Below are 20,708 nucleotides of genomic sequence, written 5' to 3' on the forward strand. Positions count from 1 at the left end.
TTCAAACGCGATCGAGGTTTGGAGGTTTTCTTGGCTGAAAAGCCTCAGATTCCCCCCAAACACGCACCCGTCCCCGACCCGGCCAGCGCAGCGCGACACCCTCGGTTCGCCCAGGGCCGAATTCAACCCAGGCGGACGCTCCGACCCGCGCGGTGGGCGCTGGCGGGAACGCCGCCGTGACGCACGCGCGCCCTTGCGTCGGGCTGTGTGACGTCAGCAAGCTGCGCGTGGCCCCCGCCAGGTCCCAGCGCAGCGCCACGTGGTCCGCGCGGGCGGGACGGAGCTGCGGGCGCCGCGCGAGAGGCCACGGCACGCGCTCTGAGCCCCTGGGGCTGCTGCGGGGACACATGTACAGTGAGCGTTATAACCCCCAAACCAGCTTTTCCGGTGGCTTACCGCGGGACGGAGCGCTGCTGGGAGCCGAGCAGAGGAGCCGAGCGCCGTCCCGGCCCGGGGCAGGGGGAACGCGGCGGTGCAGCCCAGGGCGGTGCAGCCCGCGGGTCACAGCAGCTTGGGGAGGGAAAATAGAACAAAAGGAAAGGGAAAAAAAAGAATAAAGTAAAAAAGAAAAACCAGAAAAAGAATAAAGTTGAAAAGGATAAATAAACTAAAAAGAGGGGAAAAAGAAAAAAGCAAAGTAAAAAAGAAAATTAAAAAGAAAAGAAAAAATAAGCAAAGCTGCTCCCCGCGATGCCGTGCCTGGGCCGCAGGGGCGGCAGCGGCCCCGGGACAGCACCCGCTCAGCCACCGTGCTAAAGGGTGGGACCCGAAATCCCGCCGAGCGCCGCTCGTGCCGCTACATTCAGGGCGCGAAACAGGGAAATGAAAAGGTTATCAGGTTGTTTTATTGCTATTGTGTCTGCCTGCAATACAAATATTCACAAATTCAGACAAGGCAATTACAAAATCTATTTTGTATGTGTCATGTTCGCCTGTGTACAATATACAGAAAAAACTATCTACATGTAGAAGATAATTTATAAACAAGTTCAAGAAGGAAGAAGAGACAATCATGGTCAAACATAGCTATTTATTTTCTCTTATAAACAGCCTTCAGTTTCTTATTGAAAAAAACCTAGGATTTAAATATTTTGCCCCATGACATACAACAATCTGTATACATTATTTACAGCTCCCAAATAAACATGTTGCAGATTTGCAGACATTCAACTTTTTTTTTAATCAAAAGCTGTTCTCATTTAGAACTAAAATATCAGTGAGTACAAACTGAAGCAACATTGGCACAGTTAGCTTACAGTAAGGGTTCTCATCTTGCATTTGCTATTTGCCACCGTATTTCCTCCACACGTGTCAGGATTCTGTTGGAAAGGTTAGTGTTGCTTTTCTATTATCCTTTTTTTATATTTTTTTGCCTTCATAAATGGCCTTTTATTGAAACCTCGTTCACCTTTATCGCATTCTCTCTGCCATCGCACATCAAGGTATGCGCTTCACTGGTCCTACGCAACACAACCACAGCACACAGTAGTAAAACAGCCATGAAAATAAGTGTTCCCTCCGCGACGCGGCTCTGAAAAATGTCACAAGTTGCAAACATACAAAAATAATGAGTATAGTTTAGTGGCTATAAAAATTAATTTCCCCCTAAAAATACTCTATGAACAATTTAGGGAATTGGTTCTTCAAACACAAACATAATCTGGTATTTCCCTAGGCTGCAATCTTAACCTGGCAAGAGGAGTAAGAAAAGCAGGAAAATAACTCGGTTTAACGCTCAGAATAAGCAATGTCAGCCTCACCTTACAGAAGAAGATAAGCAGGAAAAGACAACAGGCGTTCATAGAACTGCTAGTGGTTTTAGGAGAAAAAGACAACTGATATTAGCAGTGAGGGAAACAAGATTCAGGGTAACAGGGAATCGTTGAGAAAGAAAAGCACGGAGTCTCTGTTCATGCTTCAGCTTTTCAATAGTTCAACTAAAAGGGGTTTTTACGTAGAGCAATGCAGCACTCCGGCAGGTAGGAGGCGGGGAGACCAGCGAGGAGAAGAACAGCTGTCCAGAAAGGATGTGTTCAGAGTAAAACTGCCTGCTGACCCGCGAGAGAACGACGGGAACGGTGAGTGCAGTCCATAGCAGCAAACAGGTAATTTACCTCTTCAGTGAGTGTCAAGGAGACCAGGAGAGAGCTCAGCCCCTACACACTGAGTAAGGACTGAGTAAGGACAGTGCTCCTCTGTCTGACAGGAACAGCCAAAGTTCAAAGCTCTCTATTGCATAGTAAGCAGTAAAAGAAACTCAATACTTGCAGATGGGCCACCTGCCCTTGCAACCTCTTTTCTCCGTTCATCTGCCGTTCAGCTCCCTGCAAAGGCAGAACGTAGCCTTTTCACTTTCTGTTCACGCCAACCTGCATCCCTGACTGGATTCGAAGGACTTGGAAAGATATTTCCACGAGCATCGCGCATCCACACTGTGTAAACAGTGTCAGCACCGGCAGCGGAACTCGAGCTGGGCAGTCAGCCCCATCCCCGCTCCAGGCAGACGACCTCCCGAAGTCACCAGCCACATCACCGCACGGTCTAACACGCTGGTAGAAAAGCACCACAAGCCACAGAAGGGCCGAGCCAGCGCCGCCTGCCCGGCCTGGTTCGCCCCCACCCGCACCTCACGCTCCGAATGGCAACGAGCTCTCAGCTGCCATCTCCGCGTCCTCCCGGTGAACAGCAGCGGCCGCGGGCAGTGCAGACAGCGCGGGCTGGGCAGGGCGGGCTGGGCAGGGTTCGTTTCTGCAGGTTTTGTTTGGGGGCGAGGGAGGTGTCACACAAACACATTCACTCCATCCAGGGGCAGCTTGTAAAACATGGCCATTTTTGTTGAGCATTTCAGTGTGCCCTTACTCCAAGAATGTAAACACACATGAACTTCTGGTCCCACAGCTTTTTTAAGGAAAAATAAACAACGAACAATCAAAAGCTGCAAATATAAACAGCATAGGGATATTAAATCCCAAACACTGCATACCTATCTTGCATGTTGTTATTTTTCAAGTGTTGGATAATTAAACAATGTGTTCATACAGCTGTCAGGCAAATCATGATCTCCAAGCTTTTATTACATGCCTAGAAGCTATTCTGTCCAAGGGGTTTCTACTGCCAGATACTGAGTACAAAAATAAGCTCATTTTCTTACATAATAGATTCTTATTCTGATTGGCTGAACTGCAGCAGATGCCTCTGAATTTCCAGAATTGGCTATTAAAGAAGAAGAAGAAAAAAGACCTCCAGAGCAGAAGCAGAATAAAAATGATAAAAACTGCATCGGTATCAATCCAAGCAAATCGTCACTGCCAAATGTTTTTCTTTGGAGTTTCTTGCCAGTACACAACACCAAACCAGTGCAACAGCTTTAAATGTAATGAGGGGTCTCTCCTATTTCACGCCTTGGAGCGGGCTCTCCTGCCACCCTCGCCCTCCTGTCTTGCAGGGATGCGCTAACATGAGCCCAGCACTGGCTGGAAGGCTCCTCTCCAGCAAGCGCTGTCAGCACAGGGAACACGCATGGCCACCCCGCGCCACAAACACGCATGGCCACCCCGCGCCACAAACACACACCACAAACACGCATGGCCACCCCACGCCGCCACCCCGCACGCGCGGCCTCTCAAGCAGCACTGGCTCAACGCGGCAAGCCGGTTTGCCTTGGAGCCCGTACAGGATTTTTGTATCTAAGTGTGTCTGCAGCGCTCTCCGCGCCTCTGGAGCTCAATCCCACCTCGCTCGCAAGCTCGAAACGGTGTGTCACCAAACGCTCCTCTGACAGAAGTACAGCACAGAGGGCTGTCTGTGCAAGAGCGCATTCTCCGATCCAGCTTCCTGCAAGACCGAGGCCTGTTTAAAATAGCGCAGTTCAAACTCAGGATTCACCTGCTTCTGCGTGGTGACGTGAACTCAACATAAAAGCCCTTTCCTCTGACACCCACACATTAAGAAAACCAATTCTGTATGATGTAAAAAAGCCAAAACATAAGTGAAAGCTTCACTTGCCATTGGAGCAGATCTTAATGGGCAATGACATTTATCTGCAAACAAGCCAAACATGTTCCACATTCTCTTGAACTGTCGTGAAGCTTCAAAAGAAAACAAGGGCCGTGTGAATTACAAATGCTAAACTGCAGGTGCTTTGCAAGCAGCCTCTGTATTTAGCATTGCTGTAGCCAAGCCTCGACTGGGCATGAACACCCTGCGTCACGGTTCCTCAGCACCCTACGGGACTCAGTGCTTCCATTTGCAAAGGAAAGCAGCGAAGCAAGCACACCGCGCCAGTCCGTAGCTCAGCACCAGGCTGCCCCAACTGCCCTCCAGTCTGTTCAGAAAAAAGAGAGATACGAGGTAACAACTTTAAATTGCATCTCTAGGAAGCATTTTAGCACACTAAGAAATTTAACTCAGCTGAAGGTAACATAGCTCTTAAAAAAAGCCTTCAGGTGCTTCCAAAATACACTATTTTACCTCAAAAGTAGTGATTCTAGTCTCCTCTAGTCCCTAGTATGTTTATTACCGTGCTTAGACGGTTATCCACTGCTGTGCATGCAGCCACTTACAGATTTTGCAGACGGCTGCGCAGTGTTTTCTGTCTCACTGGGCATTTTCGGTCTAGCAAAGGCGCACAAAACAAGCTCAGCTTCACTGCGGCACACTAAGCCTGGCTTCACTGCGGCACACTAAGCCTGGCTCCACCGCTAAGTTTCAGAGGTTCAGGAGTCAGCCTAGGGTACACTGGTCAGTTACGGTCTTCACATGAGGTCTAAAACTGGTTGTTTTGTGGAGTCACAATCTGGCAAAGCCTGACAACATTAACCACCTGGGTATTATATTTGGCCACTAGTGATATCATGAGACAGCACATCACAGAGCCTAATGCAAATTTCTTTGAATCCAAAACAGAACGGCTTCGACAAGACCGAGACACGCACGTGAAAAGCAGCCCCGGGCTCCTGCAGCAGGAACCCTGAGGACAGAGCTGCGGCAGGGACTTCGAGGTCTGCAATCACCGCACAAGTTAACTCGTCACCGGCGACGCTCATTTCTGGTCCGAGGGAGACGGCGGCGCTCAGCACGGTGGGCAAGGCCACGCCTGGATGAGGTTTTCTCAGAAACAGAACGTGCTTACCAAATCACAACCCCCTGAGAAGTCACCAGTGCACTCCCATTACTCTTCCCAACTGCTGTAGTTCTCAGAGCTGGGCTGCGATTGAAATGGGAGAGAATGCCACCGCGCTGACAGAAATCCAGAGCGGTCCATGAAATGATACTTCCTCCAAGCGGTATTTCCTAGCCCAGGAAAACACCTGCCAGCAGAGCTCCCCCTAGAGCCAGGCTTTTGGTTCGGAACTTGCAAACGCCACCTCACCAGTCGTTCTGCAAACCAGGCTTTCTTAGTATTGTCCCAGTGCGTTTGTTCTATTGAATATTTTCCCTAACTATTTGTGCAAACTGACGTTCATCTGGCAAATGCCAGGACACTTAACAAAAGTGACAGACCCAAGGTGATGCTTCTCCCATTCAAAAGATAAAAGCAACTATGACAAGCCCAACCTGATGCAGCAGACGCCTAACTACGTGCTAAGCACAGGCTCCTGGTAATTTTGACACCACTTCCATTGTTCTGATTTGGCGACGAGAACTTCACCATCACTTTCTTTCTAAGAAATAACTATATTTGAAAAATTCTATATTAAGCTCTAAAAAAATAAGACAAATATTTGTATTAAAAGCTGGAGATCATTGATTTCAGTAAGTTATGGCTTTTTTTAGTGTAAGCAAATATATATCTTTCTAAGACAAGTATCGGTAAGTGTGCTGGGTGTTAGTTGGTATTTGTGTCCAGCGATGCTCAGTACTGTATGTGCTTTGCACCTCAGAAGCGAGTCTGCCAAGGCACTTGGAGAATGCGAGCAGGTCTGTAGGGACTTGAGGAGAGCGAGCCAGCAGTGACGCAAACAGAACCCGTCCGCAGCAGAGTCCGGCCCCGCAGGCACGTTCCCTTACCGACACAGCACCCGCTACAACTCCACAATGAGTAACGACTATTGAAAACAAAAGGCTATTTACTGCGTGTCACTACCAGACAAAAGATTTCCCCTAAGAGAAGCACAGAAAGTAGATCTTGGCTGCCATTAATAACAGCACAGGGTTTCGTTTTGTTTTTTAAAAAAACAGATGAACAAAAAACAAATACCACACGCTTGCTTAAAGAAACAAGTGACTTCAAGAAATCCTCTTCCTTTTATCTGTCCTTAGAGGTGAGCTTTTCAATCAGTTCTTGAAGCGGTGCAAGTTCTCTTCTATCGATAAGGTTGAATTCCTGTAAGAGGATAAGGGACAGAGACGGGCACAGTTTTAGCGGCGCGGCTGGGGCGAGCAGCGCGGTTCAGACGCGTCCCCCGGCCGCGGGCTCATGGAGCGCAGGCTACAGCCCCCTCCGCCTGTGCCGCCAGCCAACGGCAACACCCGGCTGCCCGAAGCTCTCCCCACACTTCTCGGAAGGAAAGGCGACGTGTCGATGCTGTTGCTGTGTTTTGTACACGGGAGAGCGGCACTGTAGCTCTGCAGTAAGCACGCTCCTCTGCACTAACTTCAGACGCCGTCCCCCCTTCCTTCTGCTAGGAATTGCTGTTCTATTGAATCATTTGGTAGCAAACTCTTTCCAGTATTCACTTTTGTAGTAAGCGAATACTTCATTGAAAACATTTCCATGCCCTGAACATTGCTAGCAATACACACACATACAAATGGAACAAGACACCATCCTAGGGCCCTAAAGTTGTTGACTATCTGACAAACACACCAGCTGTTAAAAAAAATGAAAGGGCAATACTTCGATGTATTACTTTTCAAAAATCTAAGTGTAACTGTAATGATTCTGCCACACTTACCTGAACAAAAAAGATAAAGTGCTTGAAAGAAGTGTTAAGGTGAGCCTCTTCCTGCAGCTGGATCACGGGGTCGAAGTGCTGGTGATAAATGTGAGCATAGACTCTGAAGAGACGCTTTAGAATTGTCTTTGCCACCGACATAAAATTCTTTGGGAAGGGTACACCTAGAAATAAGAACAGAGACGGCTTGTGTCTGAACGCCCGTGCCCGGCTCCGCGCGCTGGGAAAGCCGCCACAGCCCGGCCGTCTCCCGCAGGAGGGCTGCGCGGTGTCGCTGTGCCTCGGGGCAGCTCCCGGGGGCCCAGCACCCGGCACAGGACCCAGCGTGCTCAGAGACGCCCCCTCGGGACGGCCCGGCCCGGGCTGCCCACGCAGGACGGGAAACGTCTCCTGCGGGGCCCAAGTCTCCCTGATGGCCCCGTGCACACGTCCAAGACACCAGAGGGTCCTCCAAGGGACACCAGATACCTTCGTGCGGGCAATGGAAACCACCCTTGGCACCAGCCATCAAGCTTTGTGCTTCTCTTGGCTCAAGTGAGATTAGAACCAGGCTCATTCCCCCACCCCGTGCCCAGCAAAGGACTCGCGTGTCTGCACCCTGCCCACGGCTGTCCCTTGGCCAGAGGCCGCTGCTTGCCTGCGTGACTGCTCAGGTACTCCACAACATGCTCCTGCCGTCATGGCAGTGACAGTGACCCAGGACAAGCTAAACCGGGTTCAGCAGCAGCTCTCTGTCAGCACACAAGGTCTATTAACATTGGATAGGAAACAGCAACCCGCCACCGGGAGCATCGATCTCTTCAGTCAGCACATCCGCAGGCTACAAAACAATACATATCAGCCACCTAAAAAGATCACGCCTGTCTCGCTTCTCAGCACACAGGATTTCTCCCCAGCGACTTAGCTCTTCCGCAGTCCTTCCAATGGCTCAGGTCCCATCTGAAGGCCAGCGGCCCACGGCGGATGCTGTAGGCCAACCATGATCTCACTAACGCTGTAAAACCCCACCAATAACATCTCCGTACACCGGCTTCAGCTTGCCCTGCTTACAGGTACATCACATTTCCTTCACCAGCTACTGCACCGCACAGCAAGTTCAGATCTAGTTCTTTATCCACCGGGGCATTTAAGTTTCTTTCTGAATCACCACCTTTCAAAAATACATCTTATTAACAGAAAAAATAAAAGTCTTCAGTGAAGTACATCCTGCAGCCAAAGAAAGATCAAGTCCCTGTGTAGTTAGTCTCTCGAGCTGTATCTATTTAATATCATTCCTGGTAGCCGTGGACTTGTACCAGCTGAGAGCACCGGTACACCACACACCAGAACAAACGGCACCACGCTCACATCTACTGAGCCGGCAAGATGTAACTTCTCATCACTCCTTCCCAAGCAAACCAGCCTTCTCTGGCCATCTGTCAACCGCAAGTCAAAGAAACACCACTTGACTGTGACATGTGGCCCTGTTTCTCTGAAGGGATTTACTGAAAATGTGTCGAACGCTTCGGAAACCATTCACAAAATAAAAGCCGTGAAGAGATGTCCCTTCCTTTTCCCACAGTGGAGCAGAAGCCCCAGAGCAGCAGCGCCCTGGAGAGCTGCCAGCTGGGAGCTTCAGAACAGACTGTCCCCCGTGCCTGCAGAGGCAGCGTTCTCTCATTTCAGAGCTGGCGGTGGTTCCTTATCCTCCTCCTGCTCTTCTGAAATAAATGTCCTAAAAAATACATCTTCCGTCTTCATTTGAGGAGCAAAAAAATCACCAACTCAAGATGAAAGGGCAACTCAGCTTTCTTTGGAGGTAAGGCCAAGGAGAAGTTCCTCGTCCAGACCAAGCATCTGTCCTGCATCAAAACCCACCAGTTCACACCGATTATGGCTGTAAGGTTTTGAAACCCTGTGCCTTATTTCTCAGGAAACGACCCACTGTTGAAAATGAAAAACCCCGTAACATTTGATCAACACAGTCAGTTATTAAGTAGAAACAGTATTTCCTGCATTCGGGATTGTGACAGAAGTTTATTAGCAGCATTAACACAGGGATCAGAGTTCATGTACTAGCACATGTATTTTAATCTTAAAGAGCTAAAACATACCTTTAGATACATAATGTAACCGCTTAAACTTGCCCTACTCCAGTCAGTCACTTACAGGATCTTTTAATACTATAAGACTTGAATATTCCTGCACAATACTAATCCAAGTACAATGTTCAATTTTACTTCTTTACTTTACCTATTTTAGAAGGAAATAGCGTTTCATCATCCAGCTGATCCTGGACCCACGTCATCAGGTAATCAATGTACTTTGGTGCGGAGCACTTAATTGGTTTCTTGATGTTTGTCCCATCTGCCCAGTGGTACTCATATCTGGGTTGGGACGACAACAACAACACGTCTTAATACCAGTGAATCACCCATATCAAGGCTCGGAAGGCTGTTCTTCTGCTCCATCCCCCCAGCCCCACACCCTCTTGCGGCCCTTGTTTTACAGCTTTTTCCCCCTCCACAAGAAAGACATCACAGGCGCTGCAGCGAAACGCCAGTTCCGTTCAGTTCTCCCATAACACAGACGTTACTCGCAGCTCCGGGGCCGGGCGCAGCAGCCGCTGGTGCTGGAGGTGACACCGCGTCCCGCCGCCCCGGCCACGGGACCCCTGCCAAGCGCGGGGCGACGCTGCGGTCTGCGCCCGCGCCACACGCCGCACCCCAGCGCCTGTCCCGTCCCCTTGCCTTGAAACACCCTCACACACTGCGCGTAACTGGAAACAGCGCTACACTGGCGCTCTCTACAATAGCTGGGAGAACATTTTCACAGTAAATTTTACAAGGAATTACGAGTGTGCTGCTTGCAATGGTATAAAATGATCCCATTTTTTTAATGGTAACAAATCAGAGGGTCCAAAGTAATTTTTAACTTGTATCTCAAAACACATGCAAAAATTCCATGCACACTGAAAGGACCACAACCTTTCTGGGTTTCTGAAAATCAGTATTACTCACCAGCTTCAAAAAAAAAAAAGAAAGGATTCTTATCTATTAGAATCATTCAAACAGCTACAAGAGATGAAGGGTAAAAACCACACTTCCAGCTCAAGCTTGTGAGCAAACACCCACAGCTCTGGTGACAGAAACAAATTCACTTACGGTGACCCGCAGTTCCCCTGCAGGAGACGCTCACATCCGAAACCCCCGAGCTTGTCCCAGGGTTCCAGGCCGGGGCGAGGAGCAGGCGGCTCGCACGGCCAGGGCAGAGCAGCGCACCCCAGCAGCTCCGGCAGCACCCCGGCAGCCCCGGCAGCACTCCCTCACGCCGGTGAACACGAGCCATTTGCCACTCGTAAACAGAGAACCCAGCTGTGCCTCTCACGCTAGAAAACGTCCCTAAGCATCAGTAATCACAGCATCAGCTCATCTACTATGCAATTAAATGTATATGGCCTAAAAACCCCCAACCAACCAACCAAAAACCCAAACCACCAGGTTGAGTACAATCAAAGCTGGGTCCTTGTCCCACAGCAGTCAAATGCAGTGGCTCAATAACGCCTTTTAAAGGCTTCTCAGACATGAATTTGGACCTATCTATCACCTCTATATCTCAGCAAGACTGTACCACATCAAGACTGCAGAAAAACTCTGTGTTCTTGCTGAAGATTCACAACCAGGGAGGAAAATACAGAGAACTCCTCTCATCCCAGGCTGGTTAATAAACATATCGCTTCTGTGAACCTTCTAAACTTCTCATCACGCGTGTCGCACCAAGAGCGACTTTGCTGAAAAGAATGGAACGTTACCATGAGTAATCTCAAGTTTTAGAACAAATTAAACCACTGCTTTTTTCAAATTGTTAGACAATAAGCTGTGCAGCAGGAGAAGGCGATCTGTTCTTGATCTTTATGTCAATCCTTAACTAACTCCATGTACTAACCCTCCCGGTGGCAAAAATGAAACACAAAAACCCCAGACACGAGCCTAGGTGACCTGCCACCAAGGGTAGTTTTTCTTCATTTCAAAGGGGTTTTTAAGACAAAACACCAGTACCAGAAGTGGATATACCAGGCATCACCCTTCTGCTCCGGTTCCTCCCCCACTTGAGGAATCTGGTCTCGTTTTCCCATGAGCTCCACAGGCCCGTCAGCTGTGCTACGAGCAGCGTGCCTCAACCACCCCATCCATTTGAGTGACACGGGAGGTTTGCGTTTCTCAGTTACTGTTTGTGGACTGTCAGGAGAAAACAAAGGAATACCAAGGCACTCCAAACTACAAGTTATGAAAACAAACAGCAAAGCCCAAGTGTGGATGCAACCACACAACTTCATTGCACAGGAGGAAAAAAACCTAGGGGAAAAAAATCTCCTAAGGGCCAGGGAGCGCCCGCTGCTTTGGGCTCTCCCCGGCTCCGCGCTGCTGCTGCCTAACCTGTCCAAACGCCCTTGTCCGAGTCGCTTCAGCTAACTCACCCTTTTGTCCAAAAGCGATGAGGATGCAACTCTGAGCAGACAGCACCCTGCAGCCGAGAGCACCCGAGACGCAGCGCCTCACAGCAGCACAGCTGGAGCCAGCAGAGAACAGCAGACGGAGGTAAGGACAGAAACCGCCCCGTACAGCAGTCCTGTCATGCCCACAGCTTTTCCAGCAGTACTTCCCTAAGACAACTTTGGCTGCCTGTCTGGCCCCAGCCCCCCGCACACAGTGCTGACCCACTGCAGAAAGGCAGCCCTGAGCACAGGGGCGCGGGGAGCGCTCCGCTAAAACCCCGTCCCAGCCAGCTCCTGGCCTGAGCTCCACACCCTGCTTCACAACCACTTGAGCAATACCTGCATTCCTGTCAGCAGTTATCACTCTCTTTAGAAAGAAACAAATTGTTTAATCTGGCAACTCCACAGCTAAGCCTTTAATAATTAACCTCCACCCCCAAAATAACCACTTCTCAGCAGACAAACAATGAGGCAGAGAAATATTTTCATGCTCTTATTTAATCTGTAAGCGTCTGTTCTGCATGCCGAAGCACAAAGCAGACAATGGGCTGCGTTATTGCACAAGCTCAGCCCAAAGTTCCTCTGCATAATGGTGACTGGTGAGCCGCTGTTCCCTCCGTACTCGCAGCCCGCGCCGCCCGCGGCAGCCGGTCCGCCCGCCCGCCGGTGCTGGCGCCCAGCAGCACCCGTTTCAGACAGAACGCGCTGCCGGAGCTCTTCCCGCACTGCGGCCCTGGCTGCGCGCCCCGCGCCCGCGCTGCGCCTGCCGGTCCCGGCTTCGGGAACAGCACGCGGCGTCTCACCGAGCACGGAGCGCTTTTCTTCAGCATTGGTCAGGGAAGACTTTAAGATCATTCAAAGGGCAGCAACGCCCTCCCTCTCCACTCTCTTAGGACACGATTTTCCTCTTTACAAGACATGAAGCAGTTAGAGAACAAGCACAACCACAAATGTTGCATTTCTGTACAAAAGCATAAGCAAGAATCAAAGCAGCAAAACTGAGCTGAGTACCAGGATAGAGGATTCTTGTTCAGACTACACAAAACCAAGTGTATTTCCAGAACACCTATTCAAACACCTAAAATAGAGAGTTTGGGAAGCTCTAATTGAACGCTTGCACACAAATACCTCCCATCTTAATTTAAGAAGCCTTCACTAACATTTCAGGGGGAAAAGAAATAGTTTTGCTAGTCAGCTTACCTCCCAAGCTCAAATAAAACAGACAAACAAACAGAACAAAACACGCACCAAAACCACCACACACCCCAAACACACCTTTCCGCTCCCTGCTCCGTTAACCCGAGTTCAAGTCACTCTCCGCAGGGAACAGAAGACATCCTTGCACCCACAGCAGCTCTCGTCTCCAACACTCCCTGCAGCTCGCCTCAGCTTTTGAATGCAAAATGACCTCAAAAAAGACTCTCAACAATGTGTACAAAACCGTCTTACTTGGGGCCTGCGGACATCACGGGGCAGCTCTCCTCCGTGCAGAAGTCCGTAATGGTTCCGTAAAGCATATTGATCTGGTTGAAGAAGTCGACAGCTGTAAAGCATTGAAACCTTCAATTAATACTCCGCACTTGTAACTGCAAAACAAGGTGCTGACAGCCTTACTGTAACCGTGAGTGCCGAAGAGTGTCCCGGAGGATCTTCATGAAATAAATCTCACTCCTATTGCTTTTTAAGATGTATTATAAAGGAGATGCGGAATGCAACCACCGACTTTCCACAACGGCCTCTGGAAGAACTATTGAATTGTTCACTGCAGCAAAATCTTCGATTGAAGAAAGAATAAAAAGGAAAAAGAAAGCTGAGTTATTTCATTTTCTGAAAGTTTGGTACATTTTATTAAATTCTCAAATTCTACTAGCAAGTCTGGAATAAAACAAAGATTTTCAGCGTCAACTTTCCAACTAGAGTTGAATGACTGAAATAAAAGCACACAGGTTAGCATATCTAAGTACTCCTCTGGTCTGCAGGGGTGCTGGGTTACCCCAAGCTGGGAAGGCACGGCTCTCCAGCCAGCTAGCACACACTAGTGCTCAGGGCACCGCAGCCCCTCCAGAAACACCCCCATCTCCCCTCGCACCTGCTGGGGAGCACAGCGCCTTACCAAGGGCATAATATATAAGCTTACCTTTGCCAAATATCATTCAGACAATGGATGTCAGGAGTAAAAATTGAAAGGACACCATATTAAGTACTAGGAAGTAAAATTTTAAGTATGCTGGGTTAAATTCTTGTGACTAAGAGCATGACGTAGCTCCATAATAACAGTTTTCGGTATGTTCCCGTCTCTCCTATCCTGCAATGGTTGCTATAAACTCTGCTCCTGGATGAACCCATCTAGCAGAGCGTACAGAACAGCCTGAACATGTCACCAGATAGCCACGTGTCACTCGTTTTGGTTTTCGGTGACAGATACAGCTCTTGGTTCTGACCCAGAGCTAGAGCAGTGCTGCTGCCATGAAACAGACACCAACATCCCAAGCGCGTCAGCACCAGCAGGTCCCGCTGACTCTCAGAGGGCTGGGGGCTGAATGGAAGGGATTTTTGCAGAGAGCAAACAGAAATGACAGGGTAGCAAGGTACTGCTCCAGGTCAGCAAGGTACTGCTCCAGGTCAGCAAGGTACTGCTCCAGGTCAGCAGGTGCGGGATACAACCTACGACTGCGTGGTGCAACTTCTCAGGTATCCAAAAGGGGAAGCGCATCCAGGCTGGTCGGCACGCACCTCGTTCAGCTCCAGCAGCGCTTCCCCTCAGCCCTGCACAGCAGCAGCAGAAAGCCGCACAGTGTCTTGGCGGGTTTGCATTTCTGCTTTTTGCTCATTGTTCTTCAATTTCAAGGGTTTCGTTTATTTTTTCCAAGAGTTTTCTATGCACAGAAGTGCACAATCTGGTATTCTATTACAAAGCCATGGGCAAGATGTACTTCTGAAATAATTTTTAACATCTTTGAATGCAGGAGATTTCAGACAAAACTGAAAACAAAGTGTTGTACACTTCTCACATTTTAATTTATTTTGAAAATATGCTTGAAAAATTTACATATAAGTCAACTTATACAAGACATCAGTAAAGCCAAGAGCTGAGCAAGAAGTAGAAAAGCAGAGCACGTTTCTTCCTGCGTCCTCAATACTGAAGGGCAAACCCAACATTAAGTCACACTTTTCATTTCCCATCAGATACCTCAACCAACTGAAGGGGCTCCCAGCTGCCTCTAACGGGTACCAGGTGTGCCAGAGGGACCTGTAAGTGACGGGAGCGCCGCATCGGCCAATCACTCCCAGACAACACAAGTTACAATAACATCTCCGCTGCTGCAGGACCACGTCATTCCAGAACCGGCTGGTACCAAAAGGCAGCTCTGACTCTTGCATCAAGTGCTGCGCTTCCTTGTGCCACCCAGCTAATTTAGCACTTAAATTACCTGGGAGGAGAAAAGCACAGCTGCCGCATAGGGAAGACAAGACAGAGTGCAGGAAGCACCAGAAGGGAAGGATGCCAGCAATGTATTAAGCACCTTTAGTAGCGCTTACTCATGAAAATGGGCTGGCGTTTTCTCTAGAGAGTCGTGCAGCAGAGCGTGGAGAAGCTGGCACGGCGCACAGCACCAGCAGCGCCCGTCACCGGGCACAGCGCTGCGGGCTCGGCGAGAACCCGAACGCTGCAGCCAGGGGGACGGTTTCGCTTCCCAAAACTGTCCAAGAGCAAGAGGAAATAGACAAACCCACATCAAATAAACAACAAGACATTAATCTTGAGCATAATTGAGACTGCACTGCAGTGCACAATCAATACTGTACAACCATGGAAGCACGCCAAGCTAAAGACACAACAAGTGAGGAAGACCCAGACCGGGCACAGAGTCCGTGGCGGCCGAAGCTCTGCACGGGCTATGGAGGGTGACAGGGCTTGGGTTAGTCCATTCCTGGGAGCAGAAGGCAGGCGGCAAATCCATCCAGCAGGGAGGGGAGGGAGGAGGAAACATGGTCCAGCAACCAGAAAGCACTAATTTGAGCACCATTGTTTGGCCTGGCCTAGCACGAGAGGAGAGAGGTGGGACAAACAGCTTCCGAGGAAGCTAAAACAACACAGGCTTGCCAGAGCACAGGCTCACAACTTGGCTGAAACAAAAGGAGCTAACTAAGAAAACCTCAAAGACAGATTTCTGGGTTTGTTACAGGCTAAAGGAAAAGCAGGTCACACATAGAACTGCAGCCCTTAAAATACCTGAGACGTGGCCCTCACACTCACCTACATTAGGGTTTTCCACTTAGCACACCACTGGGTAACCACCCTAGCTAAGAAGGATTAATTAAACATCGTGAGACGGCACTGACAAGCTATTTCCTAAGAACAGCAGTGGCGTTTCTACTTCAGCACTTGTCTGAGATCACGCGCCCAGAGCGCAGCCACCGAGAGCAAGAATCGTGTTGCCAGCAGGAACACATTCCTGGGGGTTTAGTCTGGTGGGCCGCTCCGCACCTGGCGGCTCCGCTGACACGGCGTCCAGGTGTGCGCAGGGCAGCACAGCCACCCCCAGGATGAACACAGGGCCCCTCCCTGGGCTCCCAGCCCACACCCACCACCCTCCTCACCAAAACAGGGTAGCACACTTACTGTTCACTGCAACCCACTCGTTCAAGTCTTCCCCCTCCGGAAGCATGACGGCCATGCGGAGATTGCCGCTCCCGAGCGTGGCTTCGGCATGTTTCAGCAGCTCGTACTGGTGAGAGCCCTCCGGAATGTTCTTCTTTGGTTTGAAGGTTTTGGAAGAGCGACTACCGCTGCGAAAGGGAAAGAAACAGAGAACTTGTGGAAAGGGACGGGAGCAAAAAACGAGTGGACAAGTCCCACAGAAGCACAGGATTAACGTTAAACCTTTTCCCTGCCACAAAAAGGATGTTTAGCAAAAACTGGGATGCAAACATAACAGTCGCTTTGAGCCGTTTCAAGCGATGCAAGGATTCCGCTCGCCCTGCCGTGGAGCAGCCACACAACTGGAAACGCTCAGACTCCCTCCCCACTCTCACCAAACAAGATGATGGGCAAGAAGACACTAGAAGTACCTCTTTCCCCAGGATCCGGACAGCCACATACCAAGGGCAGCAGACCGACCAGACAGAAACCTGCTTTGTTCTCAGTGGTCATGCCACTTGTCATGGCAACAAACGCCGCTGAAGAACAGCAACCTGCTGTCCTGCCTGCACTCGCCCCACGACGGGGCAGGAGCACTCAGCCACAGGCACAGACACCCTGTGCAGCCCCGGCCGGCTGTACCTCCCCAAAGACCTGCCACAGCACTCGGAACACGCGCTCCGCAGGGCCCGCTGCTTCACTGTGGCACCTGCGCCACCAGCGCAACAGCCTCACACCTGTCCCGTGCTGCGCCAAAGCTGCGCCTTGAAAACAGAGCTGCTCAAGGACACACAAACACGTTAGCTGAAGGGTACGCGGTTCCACATTTTCCACTAACTCTGTATGTCACTTCCTCTGGTTCCACAGCATACAGGCTGTCGGGTGCAGCAGCTAGGCAAGAAATAAGGAGGACGACTTTACGACTTAGACATAAATCATTTCCCTATCTATAATTTTGTTTGAAAAACATGGACTGACTTGAAAAACAATAAAGTGAGCCTGGATGGAACATGAACCCTGACCATGGCAGACACATGGCATATGTAGAACTAAACATTGCAGACAAGTGTCAAACCAGCCCGCATTTGTGAATGAGCTCTGAATTCCAGTGAAGGGAAGGGGAGAGATGTGAACAGGTGGCAGAATTTCATTAAAAACATTATCCAGTTCTTGTTTCTTTGTATAGAAGTCTTCGCCGCTTTTTCACCACGTCTCTACAGGACTGAACCTTGTTGTTTTTCGCAGGCCAAGGACTGCAAGGGCTCCCCCCAGCTCACTGAACACCCACACTGCACGTCTGAACACACGCGAGCTGCAGGCGGTGTGGGGACAGCGCTAGTGCAGCTGCACGGTCGCACGGAAGCCCTCTAACAGCCCCCACCCGCAGCTCCTTTTCCCCAGCACCCACCACCCAGCCGCCCGCAGAAGCGCAGGAGGAAGGAGGAGGCTTCGGGGCAAGGCTGCTCTCTAACCCTCCTAAAGAAGCCCTTGGCTGGCCCGGAAGGGATTGCGGGATGAGGCAGGTGAACAGGCCGTGAACGCTCCTGGACACCGGTACACACTGACGAGCGCCCAAGGCAGCCACTAAGCGCAACCGGGAGACCTACGTAGCACAGGGAGACATATGGCTCCCATATACTCTATTACAGGGCATCTATAACATGTGCCCAGTCATCTGCATTTCACCCTAAGCAAGCATACTAGATCCAAACGTTAAATAATGGAATTGCCTCCCAGCGGGAGTGAGCAGCTTTTGTGGCTCAGGGAGCTCCCTTCCCTCCCAGCCCAGACCCAAACCAGCTCTCCAGGAAAAAACACAAACCGAATACTTGGCAAGTCAAGTTCTGCAGGAGCATATCCACCCTACAGCCGCCGTGGCAGCCGACACGGCCCGGTATCACGGCGGAGCGCAGCTGCGGGGACAGGGCTGGCGCGAGGGACACCCACAGCCGCTGGGGACCGAGGGACACGGGTGCCGTTGTCTTCCCACGTGCACCCGCGTAGGCAGGAGAAACACGGCGCGGGGGCAGCACAGGCACAGCCCTTCCTGACTTGTTATGACGGAGCGAGAGCAAAGTCGTGTTAGCCAGACAAGAGAAACCAATGCCTAATACTTTCATGAACAGCAAACCAAAGGTTTCCAAAGACCAAGCACCACCCCAAAGCTCAGGTCATTCATTCATCATAAATGAGAAAGGAAAATACGAGATTCCTTTTCCCCTGCTGGAAAACCATTGGGTATCACTGAAGCCCTGCTATCCCCTTCCCAGAAACAGGGGGTTTCTCCTCGAAACTTGGCAAAAGCTTTAATAATAGCATGCACAATGATACGGTCTCATCAGCTATTCCAAATAAGCCATTTTCTCTTGGTGTCCACTTTCTTTCCGAGCACTACTTCTCGAATTCAGCATAGCCATCCCAAGGCAGCAGGAACGGCCTCACACGAAAGGCAGGCAGGCACCCGAAAGCAAAATTAATCAGGATAAATGCAGGCTACTCGTCATCGCGTGCTATGCGAGTACGTGCCATTTCGGCAGGAAATGATCAGAACTCCACGCGTTCATGCCGTTTGCCACCGTGAGGCCAGGTCACCGCACGCGTGGTCACGCACTCCCCGACACAAACAAAAGCTCGGGACCCGACAGCCTGCCACAGCTTCTCTGCACCAAAACCCTCGCGGGACACGTGTGCTCCGGGCAAGGCTGGGCCTAAGTGTTGCTGCAAGCATTACTTCTACTACCTCACTAGTCCAAAAGCTCTGCTGTAATTTAACCAAAATCATCCTCATTTATTTTTGCCTCAGCAAAATGTTCCTCGGACATACAAAGGTCATGAAATGGGGAACACGTTGCATCATCCCCACAATTTGTCACAAACAACTTCCAGCCTCTTGAAAAGAACTGACTTCTCGAAAAACTCTTGCAATTCCAAGGACGTTTGTCTCCCTTCACTCCCACACCCGGCATTTCCAGCAAACTGTCCCGCTCTCTCTGAGCAGGTAAACGCAGCTCGAGCAGAACGCGGGCCGCTCGCTCTCCGGCCAGCGGGACGGGGCCAAGCGGGATGGGGCCAAGCAGGACAGCCTGGAAGCAGCTCGGAGCAGTGAGAAGCGCTTCCCACCCCCGGGAGCCCAAACGCAGACGTCAGAACACAACACCTCCCAAGCTGTAATTGTATCTAGCCATCTGCTGACAGCGAGGGTTTCTAACGACGCGGAGTCCGCAGGCTGCTCTGCCCTAGGTTAGCAAGATGACGTTTCCAGAAGAAAGGACAATCTCCAGGCGTCCTGCTTACACCACACTTAGCCAGCTGCCTCAGCACCCTGCTCCGGCTTCAAACGCAGCCCTGGCACGTCTTGTGAAACCAAAGCAGCTAAATATCCAGCCCAAACTCTTGATACACCTCTTTTAACTGCGGGAAAGGAGCCACTTAAACCTTCACGCTCCTAAGAGAAGCGCTTCAGCTTAGTCCTCCTCACACCCAAGGTATTTGTGCACTCAAGTCTTTCAGTGAAGCTTTGCACCTTTTTCTATGAAGTCTGCTGTATATCTGCAATTAAACCAGAAAAGTTTCAGATTCCTTACGCATGAGACTTAGCACTTGACAGCTACTCCTTACAGCAGAAGTCAGCTCAAGCTCTTACCCGCTGCTGTGTCTAACACGGCTCAAACCGAGCAGCAAGCCCCTCGCCCTGGGTGCCGCGTGCCTCGCAGCCAAGCGCGTGGGTGCAGATGGAAGCCCAGATCCCACCTCTGCCCAGGCTGCCACGCCACCAGACCACTGACGGTGCTCCCGTCTTCCTCAGACTCCTCAACTGAAAAAGACCAGACCAAGTTACCCCATAATTCACTGACAATTAATACAGCATTCTAAACTAGTTCAGTGTTTACAAAGTACGTGACTCCTATGTCACTGGCAAAGTGGACGAAAGAGAAGAGGCGATGACAGCCCAGAGAAGATACAGAACAATCTGAAAATCCTCTTCTATCCCTGCACACCTGCTTGCACATCACAGAGCAAATTCGCACGTCCAACAAGAAATCAAGATCTCATTTTATAACATCACAAGCATTCAGCTTCCACAGAAAGTCAAGCGAACAGTGCTCCTCCGGTCTGTTTTAGGCTACCTGTTGGCTCAAGAACACAGTGCTGCAATGACCGTAAATCATTTCATACCAGCTCACAGGCGGACTGTTGTATCAAACGCTGGAAAAGACAGAAACTTGCCTTGGGGGAAAATAAATAGAAAAGGCAGTGGTACCATTTTCAGGATATGCCTGCTGCTTATATTCTGAGTGGTACGTGCTGCTGAGGCCACGGGGTAGCATCTGCATTTCTCCCCGTGGTGGAACGTGCGAGGAACTGGCTTGTGCAGGCCAGCGATATCCCTCGGTGTGTCCCGAAGGGTTCACTGCCACGGTCCCACTGAAACGAGCCCCTCCAAAGATCTGCCAGTGCTCGAGAGATTCTGAAGAAGCCTGACTCCAGACGGTACACAGAACACTTACCTGGGGCATGGAAACTTGATATTTCAACCCCTGTTTTTTCATCTTCAAAGGCCTTTGCAAGCATTAATTAATTCTCACAAAGTATCTTTGAAGTAGGCATCATTAGCGTCTAGTTAGACACAGGGAAACTGAGGCAGCGACTCATCCCCTAAGGCCAACAAGTAAACTTATCAGAGAAGATCCCAAGT

General features: G+C 50.2%; 1 protein-coding gene across 1 annotated transcript in view; it reads right to left on the reverse strand.

Moving 5' to 3' along the window:
• Positions 1-4,680: 4,680 nt before the first annotated feature.
• The window catches only part of MOB1B (MOB kinase activator 1B), a 30,900-nt gene continuing 14,872 nt past the window's right edge, over positions 4,681-20,708 (reverse strand). The window contains exons 2-6 of the mRNA XM_080344073.1: positions 15,995-16,161; positions 12,820-12,913; positions 9,129-9,262; positions 6,897-7,060; positions 4,681-6,325 (exon numbers count right to left, since the gene is read on the reverse strand). Coding sequence (XP_080200199.1) covers positions 6,248-6,325; positions 6,897-7,060; positions 9,129-9,262; positions 12,820-12,913; positions 15,995-16,161 — 637 coding nt within the window. The 3' untranslated portion in view covers positions 4,681-6,247. The remainder of the gene's footprint in view (positions 6,326-6,896; positions 7,061-9,128; positions 9,263-12,819; positions 12,914-15,994; positions 16,162-20,708) is intronic.

The sequence above is a fragment of the Nesoenas mayeri genome (genome assembly GCF_963082525.1).
Source record: "Nesoenas mayeri genome assembly, chromosome: 4".
Classification (NCBI taxonomy): domain Eukaryota; kingdom Metazoa; phylum Chordata; class Aves; order Columbiformes; family Columbidae; genus Nesoenas; species Nesoenas mayeri.